The sequence below is a fragment of the Rhinatrema bivittatum genome, chromosome 2 (assembly GCF_901001135.1).
Source record: "Rhinatrema bivittatum chromosome 2, aRhiBiv1.1, whole genome shotgun sequence".
In the NCBI taxonomy this organism is placed as follows: domain Eukaryota; kingdom Metazoa; phylum Chordata; class Amphibia; order Gymnophiona; family Rhinatrematidae; genus Rhinatrema; species Rhinatrema bivittatum.
The window spans coordinates 157,804,494-157,826,041 of record NC_042616.1 but is presented as its reverse complement, the minus strand read 5'-3'; the positions used below and the strand labels follow the sequence as shown (position 1 = coordinate 157,826,041).

Below are 21,548 nucleotides of genomic sequence, written 5' to 3'. Positions count from 1 at the left end.
TCCTTGATGCTGTCCTGCGCAGTCAGCTAGGTCTGATGCATTGGCCTGTTGATTTTGAAAAATTCAGTGGAAAGTCATCACCGATTGCCAATATCAATCTCAGTGTTGTTAGTGCAGTCAATCCCGCATGTGTTAAGTTATTTATTCGAATTCTCAAGCTGGCAAACAAGCCTGATTCTTAATACATTCCAGTTTGTTCAATGCCTTGTGTAAAAGCGAATGTAAGATAGCACATTTCTTGTGTTCAGCCCGTCATTGTCAACATCGGCAGGAGACTTAACCATGTACCAAAAACTGCCGATGTTGACAATGATGGGCTGAACACAAGAAATGTGCTATCTTACATTCGCTTTTATACAAGGCATTGAACAAACTGGAATGTATTAAGAATCAGGCTTGTTTGCCAGCTTGGGAATTCGAATAAATAACTTAACACATGCGGGATAGACTGCACTAACAACACTGAGATTGATATTGGCAATCGGTGATGACTTCCCACTGAATTTTTCAAAATCAACAGGTTAGAAACAGCCACTGAGGCAGTTCCTGCGAGAGCGAAACTCGACCAGAGTCGGGCAACTCTTTAATAAAGGCATTTTTTTACACCGGATATTTTTATTGTGCATTTAAACAGCAGAATATGAGTGCATTTCAACCATTCTTGCTGTTCTGCACAGTTTATTATGTTTTGGCAATCCTGATTCTAATTATATATAGTTTTCTCTTGCTTTTAATTCATATGGTTCATATTTTTCCTGTGGGGTTTTAGAATGTACTTTTTCCTCCCAGAGGTAGCTAGGATTGCCAACTGGCTCCAGATTTTCAGGACAGGTTGATCCAGTCCTGATTTTACCTCATTTCTTGTTGAGATTTATTCTGATTTCTCTATTGCATTCCCTATGAAAAGCAAGACTAGAAGTACCTGCATGCTGGTAAGTAAAAGCAGGAATGGTCAACCTGTCCTGAAAATCTGGAGTAGGTTAGCAAACTTAGAGGTACTGAAGTTAACTAATTCATTGTTGCCATGAGTGATTTCTTCCATTATAATTATAATGCATGTACTTCACTAGCTGTTTTGGGTCACAATTTTCTCTTCTCTGCATTCACAGCAGTAAACTGAGCTCTGAATTTAGAATTTCATGCAAACTAGTATTAATTATTTTAACTTGAACTCAGTTACTATATTTTTATTGAAATGTGCAATATATTGCTAAAGATTAAAAATAGTATTTCATTTCAGGACTATCTAAAGAGTCTGTTCTGCTGTTTTGTTTTTTTCTGTTTTAGTGTCCATCAAATATCCACAAAATGGACGGATATACATGTGATAATGAACAGGTAATTATTACCATGTTATTAATTAATGATTGTTATAGTTTTGTGTTTGAAGAGTGTTGAGAAAGTATGTACAGTAAGAGGGCTAATGTCTAACCACTGGAACCACATTAGGAAATGAGTACTTTGGCATCTGGAGCTCAGTGGCTGAGTTTTCAACATAAACACAGAGATGTTCAAGCATTGATGATTGGTGAATTGAAGCCAATAGTGTTACTTGCTTACTTTTTGAGATACTGTGTTTTCAGTTCCCCTTTATTCAGTTGGACCAATTCAATCAAATGAGCTGTGCTTACCGAGACAGTGGTCAAAAGGTTCCCTGATGACACTTTTTATAGGCAATCGTGCTGACTTCAGCCTGCCGGTATTCTCTGTCTTCAGAAGATGGTAGGCAAGCATCACTGTGCTATGGACAGCGGCCTAATAGGCTGAAAAGAAAAAATACAGGAAAGATGACAGAGGTGAAAGAGAAGCTCACCCTCCCTTAGTTGAGAGGGGTCCTTGGTTAGTTTTGACAACAAAAAAAAGGGACTGGATGGAATAATTCAGCTCCCGAGGTGACTGCCCTGTGTTCCCTCCCTCAGTTGAAAGGGCCAGGACTATGGGACTTCCAGAGAGGCTGATTGAGATACCCCTTCTCCCCTTCCTCCTTTATCCCCCCTCTTTTCTCCCTCTCTCCCTATCTGTGTTTCCAGGCTCTGCTCTTGTATTTTTTTATTATAGCCGTCAGTTCTCTTTTAAGACCTGGGCTGTTGAGCAGCAACAAAGTACAAAATAAAAAGGATCGTTTCCATAGAGATGGGAAGCCAGCTAGGCCATGATATCTTGGTTCTCTTGGTGTCCGGAGATCAGAGGAAGAGCCTGGGTGAGTAATACGCAGGATTCATTGTTTTCTGGGAACCGTGTGTGCAGCTGCAGGAAGCATAATGGTCGTGGAGCACAGTAAGAAAGGTACACTGCAAGGCTTGTAAACTTAGGAAGGCACAAACTATGGGAACGGCTAAGTATTGCCACGCATGTCAGAAGGCTTGGGGGAAGCTCTGGAATGCTAAGTTCTTAGCTGCGGGAGAGCCCACAACTGGGGACACTATATCCCTGAAGCACAGACTTTAAAGGAGCTCCAGCGGCCTTTTTACAGCTGTGAAACAGTGCATGAGATGTCAGGCCTCATTCCCTTATCCCCAAGGGGCTTATAATGGATTCTGTGGCAGTTTCAAAATCAGCAGCAGTTGCTACCATAGCAGTGCACACTGCTCCAGGATTGGATGGTTCCAATTTACTCTGGGCAGTAATTTCAAAGGAATTTTTTAAAGAAAGGCTTGTAGGCCTTTTGTATGGGTCAGAGTTCTACTTCAGATTGCCCTATACTTTTGGCTGCCTTGGCAGTTCCGGTTAAAAAAAAAAACCCAGGACAGGAGAGGAAAGATGGTGTTGCAACCGTCCCTTCCCGACTGTTTCACTCCGCCTACCTTTCTTTCTTTGCATCTCCTCTCGCTATGGATGGACGCCTGGCTGCCGCGGCGTCTGCCTGCTGTCCTCCCCAGCGTCCCCGGACCGGCTTGGGCACTGCCTCCCGCCATGCTCTGCTGGTACCTTAGGGCACGCGCGCCCCTCACTCTTATTTCCTACTTGGAGTGAACCTCAGGGGCGTCCCCCTGTGATGTCACGCTGCCCGGATATTTAAAGCCTACGATGTTTGCTAGCCTTTCAGTTAGCAAGGGGAATTCTACGGATGGGATTTGCTCTCCGTACCCAGCTACTCTGCCTCCAATACCATTGGACTCTTAACGCTAACGGGGTACCCGCTCCTCGGGGGCCTCACTTGCTTTTCAGGTCGCTATCAGGAAACCGGTACTCGCTCCTCGAGGACCCATGTTCCCTGACTCGCTGCCTGCTCCTGCCTTCTCTTCTGCCTGGAGGGATTCGCTATCTTCAACACCAGTGAGTACTACCATCTCCACCTCAGAGCTTTCCCTGGAATCAGGCACTCGCTCCTCGAGGGCCTGCCTCCGTTCCAGCCCTAGTGCCATCTCCTACATGGAACCGCTGTGTGAGTACATTACCTTCAAGCCTCTCAGCTCTCAGGGATCAGGTACTCGCTCCTCGAGGGCCTGCTCTTCCTATCCTGGGGTTCTCCAATACTGGGGCTTGTTCATATTCCACTGTACTCATTATTCTCAGTTCTTTCCACTACAGCACTGCTACCAGAGGAGTCGCTGTTCCAGCGCCTGAGGGACACTAGCCCAGCCGGGCTACTTCTGCTGCTCACTACTGCCACCTCTGGTGGCTTTATCACATTGTCTAATAAAAGATCAATCTCTGTGTTTGTGTGTCCTAAGCTGAGCCTGACCTGTGGCCCCTCATGGGACTTCCCCCCATGGGCAAGGTCAGCTGCCACAGTGTCCAAGGGTCCACCCAAACCTCACTAATTATAACAGACGGATAGAGGAGGAATTTTATCCTTGAGGATCTTAATAAACTACCTCAAAGGAATATTGACATGGAGATGGAAGAGGGGGAATGCATTCCAGAGGCTGAGGATGATACATCTATGCTGTGTGTTTTCCATAAAAATGAGCTAGCATCCCTAAGTTTTCAGTCTCTGCGTACTTTGAATATTGCAGAGGATAAAAATTATGATATTGTGTTCGAGGACCCTTGGACTGAGGCAAGATTGGCTCTACCTGTGGGGAGGAGCCCTGCAGGTTCTCAATATCAGCAGGTGGATCCAAGCAAGGCAGATACTGGTCAGGAGCTTCACCTATGCCAGCCCACGTTCCCCTTGGTTTGAGCCTTTGGGAGCCAGGGCCGGCAAGACTTAAGTGAGGGTCTCTGCTGATGACTGGAGAAGTGGTTCAAGACTGGGCTGTGGCAGTAGGTTGGCAGCAATTACACATGATGAAGGTCTAGGCAAACGTCAAGGGCAAGCAACGATAAGGTTTGTCCAGTGTCTAGGTAAGGGACAAGGTAGGCAGCGGTCAGATATATCCAGAGTCCAGGCAAGAGTCAAACCAAGTATCCATCCGAGGGAGAGGAAGCAGGAAGATTAAGGCAGAGGCAGGCTGGGATGAAGACTGAAAAAGGCTGAGTCGAAAGCAGGAGCAGGCTGAGATGAAGGCAGGAAGCAACATGCACTACACATGGACCTGTTGCTGAGGCGAGTTGCATCTGGGGAGCTGCCCTTATATAGGCCAACTCTGGTGACATCACTAGGGCCGCTGGGGCTTTCCCACCATGGTCCCTTTAAATGGGGAAACGACATGCATGCACGCGCCTAAGGAGAGGCACAGCACATTGAGGCTGGCGGCATTCTGCTGAGTGGTGTGCTGGCAGCCTTTCACCATGCCCTGGGAGCAGCATGCCGGCCCGGCCCCAGGTGCAAGGGTGGTGGTTCATGGGGGCAGCCTATGGACTGCTGAACGCAAAAGAGGATGCTTCCAGTTCCATAGAGAATCCAGTTATGGTCAGTCTTAAGAAGCTATCTAAGTTCTTTCCTTTTCATAAAACAGTTTACAACTTGATTGAGCTGGAGTGAGTGTCTCCAGAAGCTAATTTTTAGGGAGATCATTCACTGGCTAAGTTATGCCCCTTGGACTCTGTACTGTGAAAAGTTTGTTTTCCCAAAATAGACATATTGATCTGCTCAGTGACCAAGAGAACCACTATTCCTGTAGAGGATTGTGCAACTCTTAAAAATTCTCAGGACAGGAAGATAGAGTCTATCCCTAAACAGGCCTTTGAGGTGGCTAGTATGATGCTCTATATAGCAGCTTGTAGCTGTATTGTGGCAAACTCTAGCTTGTGCTTGGCACAGCAAGTGCAGGACAATGCAGTTGAGGATAGCTTTTAGTTGGAACCTGGAACTACATACTTGGTGGACGCCTGTTATGATTTAGTTCACTCTTCTGCTATGGGAATCACTTCTATTGTGGCTGCCAGAAAACTTGTCTGATTGAGAAATTGGTCAGCAGATTCCATCTCTAAGATTAACTTGATCAAGTTTCCTTATAAAGGTAACCTTTTATATGGCAAGAAGTTAGAAAAGATGGCTAAAGTGTGGGGGGACTCTAACATACCAAGACTCTTGGAAGACAAAACCAAAATATATTTCTCAACCCATCATTTCCTGAGGTAGGTTGTGGGATATAAGGAATTTTAGAGGAAGGGCTACATCTATTCATAAGGCTCAGATCTTTACCAGGTTCTAGGCCTTTCTTCCCAAAAGTAAAGGTAAGGAGGAATCCTCTGGATCAGGAGTCTCTCAATGTCACAACGAGTCCTTGGAAGCTCTCTCTGCGGTGCCAGAGATAGGTGGCCACCTATCACAGTTTTATGAGGGATGTGCCAAAATAACTTCAGATCAATGGATGTTATATATCATCTGAGATGGTTATGCTCTGGAATTCTCTTGTCCCATTTAAGATGCTTTATGGTTTATCCTTGTTGTTCCACCAGGAAAAGAGAAGCAGTAGTATCAACTCCTGGAGACTTCTCAACTTGAAGGCGGTGATCCCAGTTCCAAGGGAAGAGGAAGGATTCGGTTGGTACTCAATTTATTTTGTAGATCTCAAAAAGGACCTGTGCTTCTACCCCATTTTAGATCTCAAATGGGTCAACAAATTCATGAAGGAAACTCATTTAAAAAAGGAAGCTTTAAAATTGGTGATTCTAGTAGTGCAGAAGGGGGAATTCCTTACTGCATTGGATCTGATGAAGGCTTATTTTCACATTACCATAAGGAAAGATTATCAGTGTTTTCTTTGGTTTGCAGTGCTGGGGGCAGCATTTCCAGTTTCAAACTCTACCCTTTGGATTAGCAATGGCTCCAAAGACCTTTTTGAAGGTAATAATGGTTGTTGAAGTGGCCTTGCACAAGAAAGGAATCCTGGTTCATCTTTATCTGGATAATTGCTTGATCAAGGTGAAGTTGCTACAAGAGTGAGTCCTGGCTTACCCAATGAGTGGTCACATTCTGACAAGATTTAGGCTAGATAGTCAATCTGCAACTGTCTGAGGATCTGGATTATCTGGGAGCCCAGTTTGATGGGAGCTGGGTTGGGTTCATTTGATGGACCTAAGGATTTAGAATATAAAGTGTCAAATTTAGTAGTTCTTGGCCATCAAAAGCCCAATGGTATGGTCTTAGTTGGAGATTCTTGGTTCCATGGTAGCAAAGTTGGCTTTGAGGCCCTATGCAAGGGCAAATATGAGGCTACTTCAAAAGGCTTTGCTTTCCAGATGAATTCCCCAATCACAGAACGATTACATCAAACTGCTGGTACCAGACTCCATCAGGATGAGTCTACAATGATAGTTGAATTGCAAGAAATTTGAGCATGGGGTGGATCTAGAGAACCCTGAATGGGTGACAGTGATGAAGAATGCCAGTCTAAAATTCAGGGGGGGGGGGGGGCACACTGTCTGGGGCTTTGAGCACAGGGACAGTGAAATTTTGAGGAGACAAGATGGTCATCAGTCTCTTGGAGGCCAGAGCAATTTGTTTACCTCTTCTAGAATTTGCTCCTCATATGAAAGGAAGGGTGATCAAGGTAATGTCAAACCATGCTACAGTGGTAGCATATGTGAACCATCAAGAGGGAACCAAGAGTCCTCAGGTTTGTTGGAGATAGACCTACTTCTTGCTTGGGTGAGAAGAATTTGGTGACTTTATCAGTGTCTCACATAGCAGATGTGGGCAATGTTCAAGCAGATTACTTCAGTCACAATGTAGTCAATCCAGGAGACTAGTCTGTATCTCAAATAGCCTTCAATATAAATGTGGTCAAATGGGAGTTTCCCATGTTCGATCTTATGGTGACCATCAAAAACGTGAAGGTAGAAAGTTTCTTCAGTCAGAGGAGAGAGAGGTTACCTTCAGGTATGGCTGATGGATGCTTTCATGTATGTCTTTCCTCTATGGCCCATGAAAGGAAGCATCCTTCAGAGAATATTGGGATGTCCCAGTCTGGTGATTCTGGTGGCTCCAAATTGGCGAAGGCATCAGTGATATGCAGATCTCATGTATATGCTTCATAGAAGACCCCTGTGGTTCCTGTCCAGCCAAGAGTTGCTCTTGCGGGTTCCAGTTCTACACAAGGATCCAGATAAATTTTGTCTATGGCCTGGCCTTAGAGAGCGCATTGTAACTTAGAAGGGATATTCTCCAGTTGTGGTCACTACTTTTCTTAAGGTTATTGGAAATTTTCTATATCTTTGGCCTATGTGCAAATATGCAGAATCTTTGAGAATCAGTGTTCTAAAAAGCCATGTGCTGCTGGGAGAGCATCAGTACCTACAGTTTTGGATTTTGTGCAAGAACGTCTTTCTAAAGGGTTGGCTCTTAATCCCTTAAAAGCACAGATTGTGGCTATTTCTTGCTATGGGGTTCGTATTGTGCGTAGACATTTGTTGTTGTATCCAGATGTGTCTCGTTTTTTGAGGGGTGTAAAGTATATTAGACCTCTGCTAAGGTCCCCTGTTCCATCTTGGGAGCTGAATATATTATTGTCTTTTTTGGTGGGAGTCACAGTTTTAACTTCTTAAATGTATTTCTTTGAAGCTTCTTACCTTAAAATCCATTTTTCTAATGACTATCTGTTCTACTAGGAAGGTTTCGAAATTGCAGGTGATTTCTTGCCAAGAGCCTTTTTTGTTGATCATTAAGGATGAAGAGGAAGATAAAATTAGTTCTTATCTGATAATTTCCTTTCCTTGAGTCCTATTAAACCATTCCAGGGCTCTCCCTGTACTGCCAGTCTGGCCTGTTTATACATTTTTAGTCTTATATGATCAGGAGAAGTGATGAGTTTGCTTCTGCCTCAGAACAGATGAGTGTTTCTTGTCTGATTATCAACCATTCTTCTTTCTGTTTCCTTGTTTTTCTGGAAGTCCATTGATTATAAAACCCCCCCCCCCCAAAAAAAAAAAAACAAAACGGAAAAACAAATATAAAGATAATGAGGCCAACATTCAGTAGGCCGTGTAGTGGACAAGTTATCTGACTAAAATAGCCAGATAACTTGTCCAGTATATTTAGCAGAATAACTGTCCTGCTAAATATATTGTTTAAAGTTATCCGGCCACATACAGCCAGATAACTTTAACCCTAACCAGCCATTGGTTGAATATGGCTGGTTAGACCTAAAGTTATCCTGCCTCGTGTGGCCGGATGGATATTCAGAGATATCCGGATAAATAGGACAGCTTTAAAAAAAATAAAGGCACCAAGTCACGGGCCTCCCGGCCCAATGTCCATCCCATCACCATTTGTCTCAAATCCCCTCCCCCCCCCCCCCCGGCTCACCCAAAAATATTGGCCCCAAGATTTAAAAAGCATTCTAAAGTACAAGAAGTTGAGTGTCGCCAGCCCAGAACTTTATCCCTTCTACCCCTATAAATATCCACTTACTCCTCCTCCCAGTCAGACATCTTCCTGCCTACCCAGGTATCTTGCAAATCACCCCTCTTGATCTGCTCCCGGGTGGGTGGGAGGGTGCCTGTCTGGGAGGGGTTGAGTGGATGTTTGTGGAGGGCAGAAGAGATAAAGTTAATATTTTTTAGCGAGGGGGAGGGAAGGAGGGTTGGAGGCCTAGGCCAGCGGCGCTCATCTTCCTGCACTTTAGTGTGCTTTTTAAAGATTGGGGCCCATGACATCATTGAACCTGTTGGTCTCTGCCTCCATTTGCTGGTTAGTGAGTATCTCCCACTTGCCTAGATTCGTCTGACTGGACTCAAGGAAAGGAAATGATCAGGTAAGAACCAGTCTCACCTTTTTGTAACTCCAGTCAAAATATGCCAAAATTCTTAGTAATTCAATAAAGAAATTACCAGTTTTTGGAAATAAATCTACCCTTTCAGGGTTTGGGAGCCAGGGTGCAGGTGGGGTGGTGGTGGTTGTGAGGCTTTTGTAGAAGTTTAGGCCAAAAAAAGTAGCATGGAGAAAATTGTAAAAAATCAAAATTGAAGTACATGAATGCATGAAAGCTTAATTGTGCAAATACAGAAAGTATAATGTAGGCCTGCAGTGCTACAAGCCACTGTGTAAAACTGAGACTTTCCGATTGCACCATGACTGCTGTGTCACTTTAACAGTACTGTTTACAAACCACTTTAAGGTTGATGTACTAAACAGCACTGAATTTTGCAAGCATGATAGTACATGTTCAATATGCCACTAACACTAGGTAGCACAATTATTTTATCATTCACAAAAATCATCACATGTTCAAAAAAAGTAATTAAATGCATAATTATTCAAAAAAGCTTATACCTATATTCACATAGTTAAATTACAGGTGTAAAATGTGCAAAAACCCATTTTTGTAAGAAACATAGTTACACCTCAGGGAGGTATAGTTAAAGTTTATTCTGATTTGTTTTTAAATTTTATTTATATTAAAAAATAGTAAATATATTGAACATAAGTTTTTCTGTTGAAAACAGCATTTTTTGCACTAACTTTAACACCAAAAAATATCTCAAGGCTAATTTGCATATAATTTCAATAGGCTGTTAACACAAGAAAAATAATGCACATTCACGTCCCATTTGTGAAAGCTTCCCCACGGGTTAGTGCATTGGCCTCATTGCACCTTCAGTCACAGCACTGAAAATACAGACTACAAATATTTAGAGATCAATATTCAAAAGCCATTTAGACAGATACAATAATAGTTATCCATCTAAATGCCTTACCCAGCTATATACTTTTTCACTTCTGCCATCCCCCTCCCTTCCTCCACTATCCTTTGATACTTCCTTCTTCTTATTGCCATATTATTCAACCAATTATTTTGTTTTATGTAACTTCTACCCTGCTCTTTTCTTTTCCTCTTCTCTATCCGTTCTATGTAAACCGATGTGATGTACATACAAAGTTCGGTATATAAAAGTATCAAATAAATAAAAATAAAATAAATAAATAAATAAATATTCAGCCCTTATCCGGCTAAATTCAAGCCAGCTAATAAGTTAGGAGGTTAGAATTTAGCCAGATTTGTTAAGGGCGGTTCAGGGGCATAAATGGGAGGAGTTGAGTTAGCCAGCTAAGTAAACTGGCTAACTCCAATATTCAGAGTTAGCCGGATGACATAGCTGGCTAAATCTGGTCAAGTTAAAAGCTAAAGTTAATTAAGATAGCCGGCTATATTCAGTAGTGTGGCTACACTATTGAATATGCCTCCAAAGTTAGCTGGATACGTTTATCCGGCTAACTTTGCTATCCAGACTGTGTCTGAACATAGACTTCTCAGGGTTTTCTTATAGGAGCTGACATGACTGTATTTTATGTTACCAGATTGCCACATGCTGTATAACAAATTGAGTCTGTCCCTTAAAGATGGCACGCCAGAGGCACTCAAATTTTCTTCTGTTTCTGTTTCTTGTTATAGCTGAAAATGGTTTAAGAGTTTAGCTAATCTTTTCAGTTAATTACGCACACAGGAAGGGGTGGGGGTATATTTTTACCTGGAATGGTATACAGGATTCCACTGGCTGGATATGGTAAGGAAGTGAGACAGGTTGGAGATGGAGAGAGAGGCTAAGAAACAACCATGAAACCCGAGCCAAAAAACAATACTGGCTGCATGACCCAAATCTACCCCCCTGGTGTTCTCAAGACAACTTGCCGCCAGGACCAAGTGGCATGTCACCTTTAGCCCACCAGTACCCCAGCAATCCTTTTGGTGGTCCACATTACCTGTTGAGACCTCTCTGCCACACCCCAGCAGAGAGCACCAGCTGACCTCTCATACCGCCCACTGCATTGTGTAAAAGCCCCCCAGCTACACATGCCCTCTGTGTTGTGCACAAATAACAAAGGCAGAAATATCACAATTTAACATAACTTAGGCTCGGGTTCACCACCACAGACAAGAATGTTCGCAGAGCAGTCCTCGGCCTCCCAAACTGCGGTATACAACCTAACATTAAACACTACTTCAAAAGCCACCTGTAAAGACTTGTTAAACAGGTCAAGCCCCAGGTCAGATAAATGAATCCCATCCAACCTATGATGGCCCAGAGATCCATCTAAAATCCAATTGTGGTGCACATAGAAACCTCCTTCTGCCACTACTCAATTACCAACCTGTCGGTTGACCATTTTAACATCCTTCTTCCCCATTGGCTGATCCTTAAACTTGGGTCTGACTAAATTATCTGACATGTGAACCTAGAAAATGGCATCGTATTCATTAAACTCCCCAGATCCTTCCAGAAGCCCAGGTCATTACCTCCCAAATGAATAACAATAAACTCTGGTGAATATCTTGTCTGGAGCAAATCCTTAACAGTCGACATCAGTTGATCCCATGTCATATCGCTTCTGCTGAACCAACAAATTTGCTTGCCAACTGCAGCCAATTCTAAATGTTTGCCAAGGACTGCCTCAGAGCACGCCCAGTGCACAAACGAGTAGCTCACAACCCAGCCACACCTGGACTCAATTAAGCTGTACCCTGACACTGCAAAAAAGAAATACACACAGGCCGATACAGTAAAGCGCGGCCGCGGTTACCCTGCTTCTAACACGCTTTGTACCCACAATTTGGCCGCGTAAGTCCACTATCCCTTTTAACCCATCCTTACCGCTTCTTTAAGTCAATGGGTAACCCTTTCCGCCCACGGCATGTATATGATATGTAAACGATCGGATTAGCTATTCCCTCCCATACAGTAACGTGCACCCCGATTATCACCTTTTTTAACCTGCAGTTTTGCCACATGTTTAACCTGCTAATTTACCACCTACCCTTACCCCTGCGTTAGTGTGGAGCGTCAGGTCAGAGAGACGAAATTTCACGGGCAAACGACCCCCTCACCCCCGGGACAAGACCTTTAGAGGAGCCAGGATCAGGCAAACTTTCCCCCAGCCCCCTCTCACCTGCCCTGGTCGCGTCCATGGGTGCCGGTCTCCCGTGCGGGCGCGCTGACAGCTCCGGAGCAGGAAGGAAGGACCTGTTGTTTCCAAGCATAACCTAAACTCTTGCCTGCCCAACCTAAAATCCAACGCACCGGGAAAGCCACTCTTCAGATCGCGACTAATCCCATCACTGGAAGGACGAAAGATTTTTTTAAGCAACCCAGTTCCTCTCTCCGCTATATCAATGCATTCTCCTTTCCACTGCAATGCGAACAGTATTCTGAAAAATAACTTTCAAACCCAGGGTGGTGGAGCATTGTTGTGCTTGATAAAACCTGCACTCAACGGGATTGGGCAAACTTTCCCCCAGCCCCCGCTCACCTGCCCTGGCCGCGTCCATGGGTGCCGGTCTCCGGAGCAGCCCCAGTCCTCTCTCCCTTCCTCCCGGGGGCAGCCGGCGGCGAGAGCGAGAGTGGCTTCAGCAGCCCGGGGTGGATCGGGCGCTCCCCATGCGAGGCGGCTTCCAGCAGCCCCCGCCGGCGAGGGTGCATGAACGCACGCTGTGACCTGAGTGCCCGGCTGGACATCCGAGGTCACGGCGTGCGCTCATGGCAGCGAAGGTGCATGAACGCACGCCTTGACCTGAGTGCCCGGCTGGACATCCGAGGTCACGGCGTGCGCTCATGGCAGCGAAGGTGCATGAACGCACGCCTTGACCTGAGTGCCCGGCTGGACATCCGAGGTCACGGCGTGCGCTCATGGCAGCGAAGGTGCATGAACGCACGCCGTGACCTGAGTGCCCGGCTGGACATCCGAGGTCACGGCGTGCGCTCATGGCAGCGAAGGTGCATGAACGCACGCCGTGACCTGAGCGCCTGGCTGGACGTACTAGGTCACGGCGTGCGCTCAATCACCATCGCCGGCGAGGGCTGCTGGAAGCCGCCTCGCATGGGGAGCGCCCGATCCACCCCGGGCTGCTGAAGCCACTCTCGCTCTCGCCGCCGGCTGCCCCCGGGAGGAAGGGAGAGAGGACTGGGGCTGCTCCGGAGACCGGCACCCATGGACGCGGCCAGGGCAGGTGAGCGGGGGCTGGGGGAAAGTTTGCCCGATCCTGTTGAGTGCGGGTTTTATCAAGCACAACAATGCTCCACCACCCTGGGTTTGAAAGTTATTTTTCAGAATACTGTTCGCATTGCAGTGGAAAGGAGAATGCATTGACATAGCGGAGAGAGGAACTGGGTTGCTTAAAAAAATCTTTTGTCCTTCCAGTGATGGGATTAGTCGCGATCTGAAGAGTGGCTTTCCCGGTGCGTTGGATTTTAGGTTGGGCAGGCAAGAGTTTAGGTTATGCTTGGAAACAACAGGTCCTTCCTAATACGTTTTTCTTTTGGTCTGATTTGATTGTATTTTTTTCCCCTAGGGAAATTGTCTTGCTAAATCATGACCCTTGCTGTTAATGGCCAGCTGATACTTCTCTGATCCTTTTCTTTTGCTTAAAGTTGGGATCCACTTCCTGGTACCTGTCATTTCAAATGTCATTTGAAATGACATTTGAAATGACAGGTACCAGCACACCCAGGATACTGTATAGGCGCTGTATAGCGCTCTATACAGTAAAATGGATTGTGCTTCATGGACGCTTCTTGGACGCGCTTTGGACGCGGCTTGCATTTGTATGCCATTTAAATACTGTATCGAGCGGTATGTGATCCGAACTGTGTGCGCGGCAAACGAGCAGGCGCCTGGCACTGCCGCACTTTTTCTACCGCGTCCTTACTGTATCGGCCTGACAATTAGAAAGGAGTGACATACTCTGAGGAGGCAACTCCTTTCTCTGATCAAATGTACCCAGTGACAGCACGAGATCACCTATGAACTCTCCTCCTAATTATCCCCTCTGGCAAACCCACATCTGCTGCACTGGTAGTTGCTCCAGTGCAAAAGGAGTGTCTCCTAAAAACACCCTCCCTCCAACCCAGGCTCTGAATAACCTTCCAGAGAACATCAGCAAACATATCGAGTCAATCAAGAGCCATCAGCATGCACCAAAAACAGCCCACTGAACACAAAAATTCCCTCGCACATAAAACAGGACACACCTTCCATCATTCAAATAATGCAAAGTTACTTCTTCCTCTTTTCCCTTCCTATCCATCTTTGACCGATGAATAAGCATCTTCACATTCTCATCCGTCAAAGTAAAATTCCCATACAGTAACCCACCTACTCCCTGCCACCCTGCAGAATATGCCACTAATTCGCACACCTGCAGAGTGCTGAAAAAGGAGAGCATGGAAGCCATCACTTCATCCTGAGACTTGACATACCATTGGCAAATTTTCCACAATCATTAACAATTCCTGAAAACCTATGGGGCAACACCTATCCTGCACCGAGCCTTGCCATTTCTCCCAGCCCCAAGCATATGCCTCATTGGGAAGCTACAATCACATCAACTAACCCGCACTCATTTGGAAGCTACGCACCAGATTACCCAAACCCATTACGTTCTGAAAAAATGAAAATCCTGCTATATGTGCCCTCATGGGCACTAAAGAATACCCTGCCTGTCTAGGCCACAAAATATATTGCATGACCACACAATCTGGCACTGGTCCAGTTCCCCAACCTCTGTCCCAGAGGAAACTGGACACAGCATCTTTGCCCTTTGCTAACACCGCCCAAGTAGCTGATACCAAAAAGGCCTGGATCATCTTCCATGCTTTGTTATCCCGATCCTGCAGAAATTGTCTGGAACTGCTGTTCCCTTCTTGTCCACTTATGGGGCCAAATGTCGGAATAAATTTCACTTGGAATTTTAAAGGACATCGGCTATAGAATTAGCAACCCCTGGGACATGCCTTGCCCTACCGGAAACACTGCATCTAAGGCACAACAATACGAATTCCCTTAATGCTGATACCTGTACGCACCTAGCAAACTGTCTGTTGATTACCTCCACAACCCCCAAATTGTCATACCATAATAATACCTTCTTATTTTGCAACCTGTGACCCCCAAATTACTTTTGCCAGAACCAAAGGAAACAACTCCAAAAAGGTAATGTTTCTAGTGATCCCCACTTCTACCCATGCTGCAGGCCATCTACCCACATACCATGTGCCCTGCCAATAAACTCCAAAACCAATGCCCCAGCAGCATCTGAATAAAGATGAAGATTCCTATTGGTCACCCGCTCCTCTTGAATGACCTGCACCCTGTTGTCAGTCTGTAAAATTGTGGCCCAAAACCCCAACTCCTCCCGAATATCCCATGTCATCCTGATAAAATGAGGAGCCCTCTACACTCCTGCAGTGGTCATTAAAAGCCTTCTAACGAATGCCCGGCCCATTGGAATAACCTTGCAGGTGAAATTTAAGGATCCAATTAGTAACTGCATCTGCTTCAAGGTGACTTTCTTGGCCTCTCTTACCACTTGTACCACCAATACTCGCAACGTCTGCACTTTCCTCATCGTCAAACGGGACACCTTTCCCTCAGTATCCAATTCAATATCCAAAAAAGTCAACCTAGACAAAGGACCCTCCATCTTGCCTACCATTATTAGCAATAATAACAAGATTTCCCTGGGCCCACAAATAAAAAAGCATCTAGATAATGCAGCATGCTTTGTAGACCCATAGCCCAAACCATCAACCAGTGAACAAACGTACTAAAAGTCTCCAAATACACGCATGATATAGAGCACCCTATGGGAAGACACCGATCAAAATAATAAAAAACCTGAAATGTGAAACCCAGCAGATGAACTGGCAACAAATGAAACACGGAAAAAACAAATTCAAAATAAATTTAAATTTGCCCACCTCCTTTTTTTGGAACCACCGCCAATAGGGACAATCCATAATTGAGATGGAAACAATCAATAATTGTAATAAATATAATTCCACCTTATTATATACTCTATACTACTATCATCTATCTGCCTGTGTTAGGACCAGATGCTAGGTACATCTGGTCCTAAAAATACCAAACATAAAGCAATCCGGGCATCTTTATCCATATAACTTTATACAGGTTTATTCAGTGGAACACGTATCTGGGTATGTTGCACTGAAGATCTGGTTAAATTTAGCTAGGTAACTTTAACTGGATAACATTTTTGCTCCCCAGCTTACTCAAAATGGACCTCATAGATTATGGCTTCTATAATTAATTTTATAATGGACCTCATAGATTATGGCTTCTATAATTTTCCCAGCTATAATTGCTGGGAAAAGAGCAAAAGGTCCTAAAGTTTTGCATGAACAAGCCTGCAGAAGCCCAACTGAATATAATTCCCACACAGTACCTCAACTGGGACAACTTGTTACAAACATGGAGATATTTGATTGGCATGCAGTTTAACATTGCCAGAAATGTAGTACTAAGCTGCAATCTCTATCTCCACTGAGCCTTCCTCCATTTATTGCAATCTGCCTTCCCACAGCTCCTGCACTTACACCACTTTCACAAGTCTGATCTCCCCCTTCCTCCACCCACAAACACACTCATATACCCATGCGTAGATTGATTGAATCAATGAAGGAGTCTTTTTTTTTTTTTTAAGAGCCATTGGTTTTTGATTCAAGTAGAAGGCCCAATTACTTAGTACAATTATTTATTTATAATCTTTTATATAGACAGGGTGAAGTCTTTGGAGCAAGGACTCCCTTTATCTGTTGTACATTCCTGACTTCTATTATTCTCCAAGGACAGGCAGGATGGCAGTGCTCAGTCAAGGGTGACATCATCGGATGCAGCCTAAACAGACAGGAACCTTTTGCCACTGGCTTTTTTCTCTGATAAGTCTAAAACTAAGTGCAGCAAAATCAAACAGCACAGTGACAAAAATCCAACTGATGTTGGCACAATGCAAAGACCACAGTGCCCCACAGAAAATAAATCCTGAACACTCAAGAAGTAGAATGTTCCCTAACAGCAGGAGAGACAAAAAGCTATGACTTGTGCTCTCACAGAAAAGATGAAACTGAAGGGGGCCCTCGCATTGACAAATAGCAATATGACATGCTGTGCTTGCTAGTAGGGCATGCTCATAATTTCTAGAAAATATGAAATCAAATTTCCATGCTAGGCTCCATCTGATGATGTCATCCGTGTGTGAGGACTGACTTCCTGCTATCCTCAGAGAACACCTATTACAGGTAAGCAACTCTGCTTTCTTTGCATCCCTGTTTTGACTTACCTATGTTCACCTGGTATAATGCTGCATACTTCCAGTGCTTGGAAAATAATTTTTGTTTCTTATTCTTAACTTAAGGGTCTTTGTTTTGGTGGTCGATGTAAAACCAGAGACAGGCAGTGCAAATACATCTGGGGAGAAAGTAAGTAAAGCTGCCTTTCAATAAATAATTTCAAAGAACCTACTTATAACAAACAGGAACATTTTAACAAGATTTTGGTTTTCATTGACAAAATTCATGATAATATTTCTTGGGTCCTTTCTTGTTACTTGTTCTTGTTGTACATTTTCAATAAAATCCCTCTTGCAACATATAGGGCCAGATTTTAAGATTTTGCGCGGGCATAGATTTGTGCGCACAACCCTGGCGCGCACAAATCTATGCCCGATTTTATAACATGCGCGCACAGCCGTGCGCGCATGTTATAAAATTTGGGGTCGGCACGCGCAAGAGGGTGAACACTTGTGCACCTTGCCCGCGCCGAGCCGCACAGCCTTCCTCCGAGGCCGCTCCGAAATCGGAGGGGCCTCGGAGGGAACTTTCCTTCTGCCCCCCACCTTCCCCTACCTTCCCTACCTAACCCGCCCCCCAGCCCTACCTAAACCCCCCCTTACCTTTATCTGCTAAGTTGCGCCTGCCTCCAGGCAGGCATAGGTTACGCATGTCGACCGATGGCCGGCCCGCGATCCCAGGCACAGCAGCAAATGGCCGCTGTGCCTGGAGGCTCCGGCTCCGCACCGCCCCACCCCGTCCACTCCCCACCCCCTTTTTCAAGCCCCGGGACATACGTGCATCCCGGGGCTTGCACGCATCGCCGGTCCTATGCAAAATAGGCCCGGTGCGCGCAGGAGCGGATTCTCGGGGTTACACGCGTAACCCTTTGAAAATCCGCCCCATAGAGAGTATCTTTCACTGATGGGAAAGGCCTGTGGGCACTTTTTACCAATAGACCTTTGCTTTGAAAATTTCTGGAAAGTACACACGTATTTTGCTTAGAAAATTCTCAGCAGGTGCGCATACAAACTTCCCCGCATGAAGTTACACCTGCTGGCATGGCATGGCATAGCTTGTGCATGTGGATTTACTTGCATACTTGTTAAAATCAAAAGCACATGTGCAAATCCCAACTATGTGCTGCCCCCATCCCCCATTTTTTGGCCTGCACATAAGTGTGTGCAGAACTGAGTGACAGGCATATGTTAGTTATGCATGCAAAGACCAATCGATTTTATACAGCCATTTACATGTGTGCAAACAGTTTTTTGTGGGTAAATGCCTTGAGAAGTCGGCCCATAATGCAAAGATTAGTTACATTTCATGAGGTGAATTATGCCCTTTTATTTCTATTGGGATTCTCTTCATCTGATTTCATTTGGGATTTCTAGAAGTGACAGCTTCCGAGAGACTCTGTTATGAGAAACTGAATATTGAGGGAACTGAGAAAGGAAACTGTGGCAAAGACAGAGGTACCTGGATTCAGTGCAAGAAACAGTAAGTCGTTTTGGGGCAGAGCAATATTCTATTCATTAAAGAACAGGATATCTCCAAACTTTTTTTTACCATAGAATAATACCTGAGATTTACAGAAGAACAATTTCATAACCATATTTAAATCTTGTTCAAAAACAAACGTAACGAGAAGAGCCTCTCTGTCCTCTATAGCAATCTCTGAGCTATTCAAAGAGGCGGAAATGTTCAGCTCTTGAGAATGAATATTTGAAGTCTAGAGTTCACCTAGGCTTTAAAAATAGCCATTGCTATTACTAGCAACAGTAACATGGAATAGACTTAATTTTTGGGTACTTGTCAATTTCTTATGGCCTGGATTGGCCACTGTTGGAAACAGGATGCTGGGCTTGATGGACCCTTGGTCTGACCCAGTATGGCATGTTCTTATGAGCCAGGTGGTAGGAAATAAACCCTGCTCACTGGTGGAAATTGGCCTCAGAAATTCGCAGCATCTCCACACAATATTTTTTGAGTAAATCACAAGGAGAAAGAAAAGAAGGGAAATTTAAAAATCTTAAATTTAAATGTTTAGCAGAATTTTCCAACTTTAAGTTTTCCTATGTATCATATTTTTATCTTGAACCAAGGCCAAATTTCACTGCTGAATCCTCTGATCTTCAGATGATGTAATTTCTACCTTTTCTGTTAAAGCAGTGATATCTTCTGTCTGAGATGTGCACATTTCAGCAACTCCTTTAACTAATAAATCAATGTCTAAAGCACAGTTAGAGATGGCAGAATCCACTTTTGTGAGCACAGACCAAATGTTGTCCAATGAAACCTCCGAGGATCTTACCAGCATCGGTAATGGTCTACTCGAAAGGATAAGACTCTCCCAGCTGGAGCCTCCAGGGGCAATGGAAGCCAGCAGAACCGCACCAATTCTGCACTCTGCTCACTTCAGCTGCCGCGGCTCCTACCTCCTGCAGCTTTTACATCAGGGTCCTGCTCCCCTTCTGCCCCAGCCTCTACGACGACTGCAACGGTCGACTGACTGGCAAGCAAAGACCCCAGCACTGCAGGCTGCCTCGAGGGAAGATGTTCAGAGGATGAGAGTGTAACACCCAAACCTGGGAATCCGGGTCTCCCTGCATCTGGGTTCCAATGGGTACACCCCCTGCACTATCTCTGAAACACGGCTCACCATGAAATCCAGCGTTGGCTGTCCAGGTAAAAGGAATGCCGATTCAGAGGGGAAAATTCTCAGGCAACCCTTGTGCTTAGGAGCCATATTTTCCAAAGTAAAAATGAGTGCACAAATGCATCTTAACTCCTCCTCCTGAGTACTTTGTCCGTTGGAGGAACTTTTCAAAAGGATTTACACATGAAAAACTGGGTATTACGCACATAAATGAACTTTTGAAAATGGATACTTTTACGCATGTAATTCCTTTGAAAATTCACTGCATAGGGCCAAATATTTAAAAAGTTGCAATTTAACCAGATAACTTGTGGGTTTAATCATGATGTGAGGGAGTGTCACAAGGTCGCTACCTAAGCACTGCACAACCCACTGACAGTTTCTGGAACACACTGCTTAAAGTCAGCCACTTGCAATAAAAACAACTTTGTTCCAGAGATCAGCGTTCACACTTGAAAATTTTCAGTTTCTTCTCTGGTACACTAGTATCACCCCAGCAATATGTATTGTTGCTTAGCTGTAGGCCAGCCTTGCCAACTGTACCTTTATGCAGATGCAAATCCTTAACCTTACGCTGTGGGCATTTCTATGTCTGGGTCATAAAAATATAAGAGCATAAGATATGCCATACTGGGTCAGACTAAGGCTCCATGGAGCCCAGTATCCTGTCTCTAACAGTGGCCAATCCAAATCATGAGAACTTGGTAAACACCCAAACATTAAATAGATCCCATGCTATTCCCTATTGATTAATAGCAGTTTATGGACTAATGGACTTCTTCTCCAGGAAATTATCCAAACCTTTTTTTAAACCCAGATACACTAGCTGGCTTAACCATATCCTCTGGCAATGAATTCCAGAGCTTAGTTGTGAATATAAGGGTAAATTTTAAAACCCGCACGCGCCCATCCATGTGCGCACAGTTCCCAGTGCGCACACAAGAACGTGACAGTTTTATAACATGCGCGTGTCAGCATGTGCATGTTATAAAATACAATTCCCGTACGCACATGTGTGCCCGATTTTTATACCGGAGCACATATATGCAGGCGGGTGGCGTCTCTCGCGCAAGGAGGGGATTTTAAAAAAATACGCTCGGTGACGCGATTGGGCCTACACCATTTCCCTCCCAGTCTGCTCCAGTTAAGGATTGTGTCTTGGGATCTGCCTAAGTCCTGCTGGTTATCCTCACTGAGGGCTCAACCTGAGGGAACGACAGTACAGGTAAAGCCTCCCCAGGTCCCTCTTTGGTATTTCTGCCTCTGGTCAGGCTCATCTGGTGTTTCTTGCTGCCTCACGACACAGGGTTCCACATCACCACCTATAGTCTGAAAGGGCTTTAGAGTGGCCGGAGGGCTATCCGCCTGACACCAGCAAGGGCTGCCCTCCTAACACCTGTCTTTTAACCAGTTTGTAATCCACAAACAAGGCTTTTCATTTTCTTAGAAGCCTCTCATGAGGGACTTTGTCAATGGCCTTATGAAAATCCAAATACAC

General features: G+C 44.7%; 1 protein-coding gene across 4 annotated transcripts in view; it reads left to right on the top strand.

Moving 5' to 3' along the window:
* Window positions 1-21,548, top strand: part of ADAM22 (ADAM metallopeptidase domain 22) — a 730,321-nt gene that overhangs the window by 580,518 nt on the left and 128,255 nt on the right. For all 4 annotated transcript variants that reach the window (XM_029588789.1, XM_029588790.1, XM_029588788.1 and 1 more), the window contains exons 19-21: window positions 1,288-1,338; window positions 17,478-17,541; window positions 18,786-18,891. In XM_029588789.1, coding sequence (XP_029444649.1) covers window positions 1,288-1,338; window positions 17,478-17,541; window positions 18,786-18,891 — 221 coding nt within the window. The remainder of the gene's footprint in view (window positions 1-1,287; window positions 1,339-17,477; window positions 17,542-18,785; window positions 18,892-21,548) is intronic.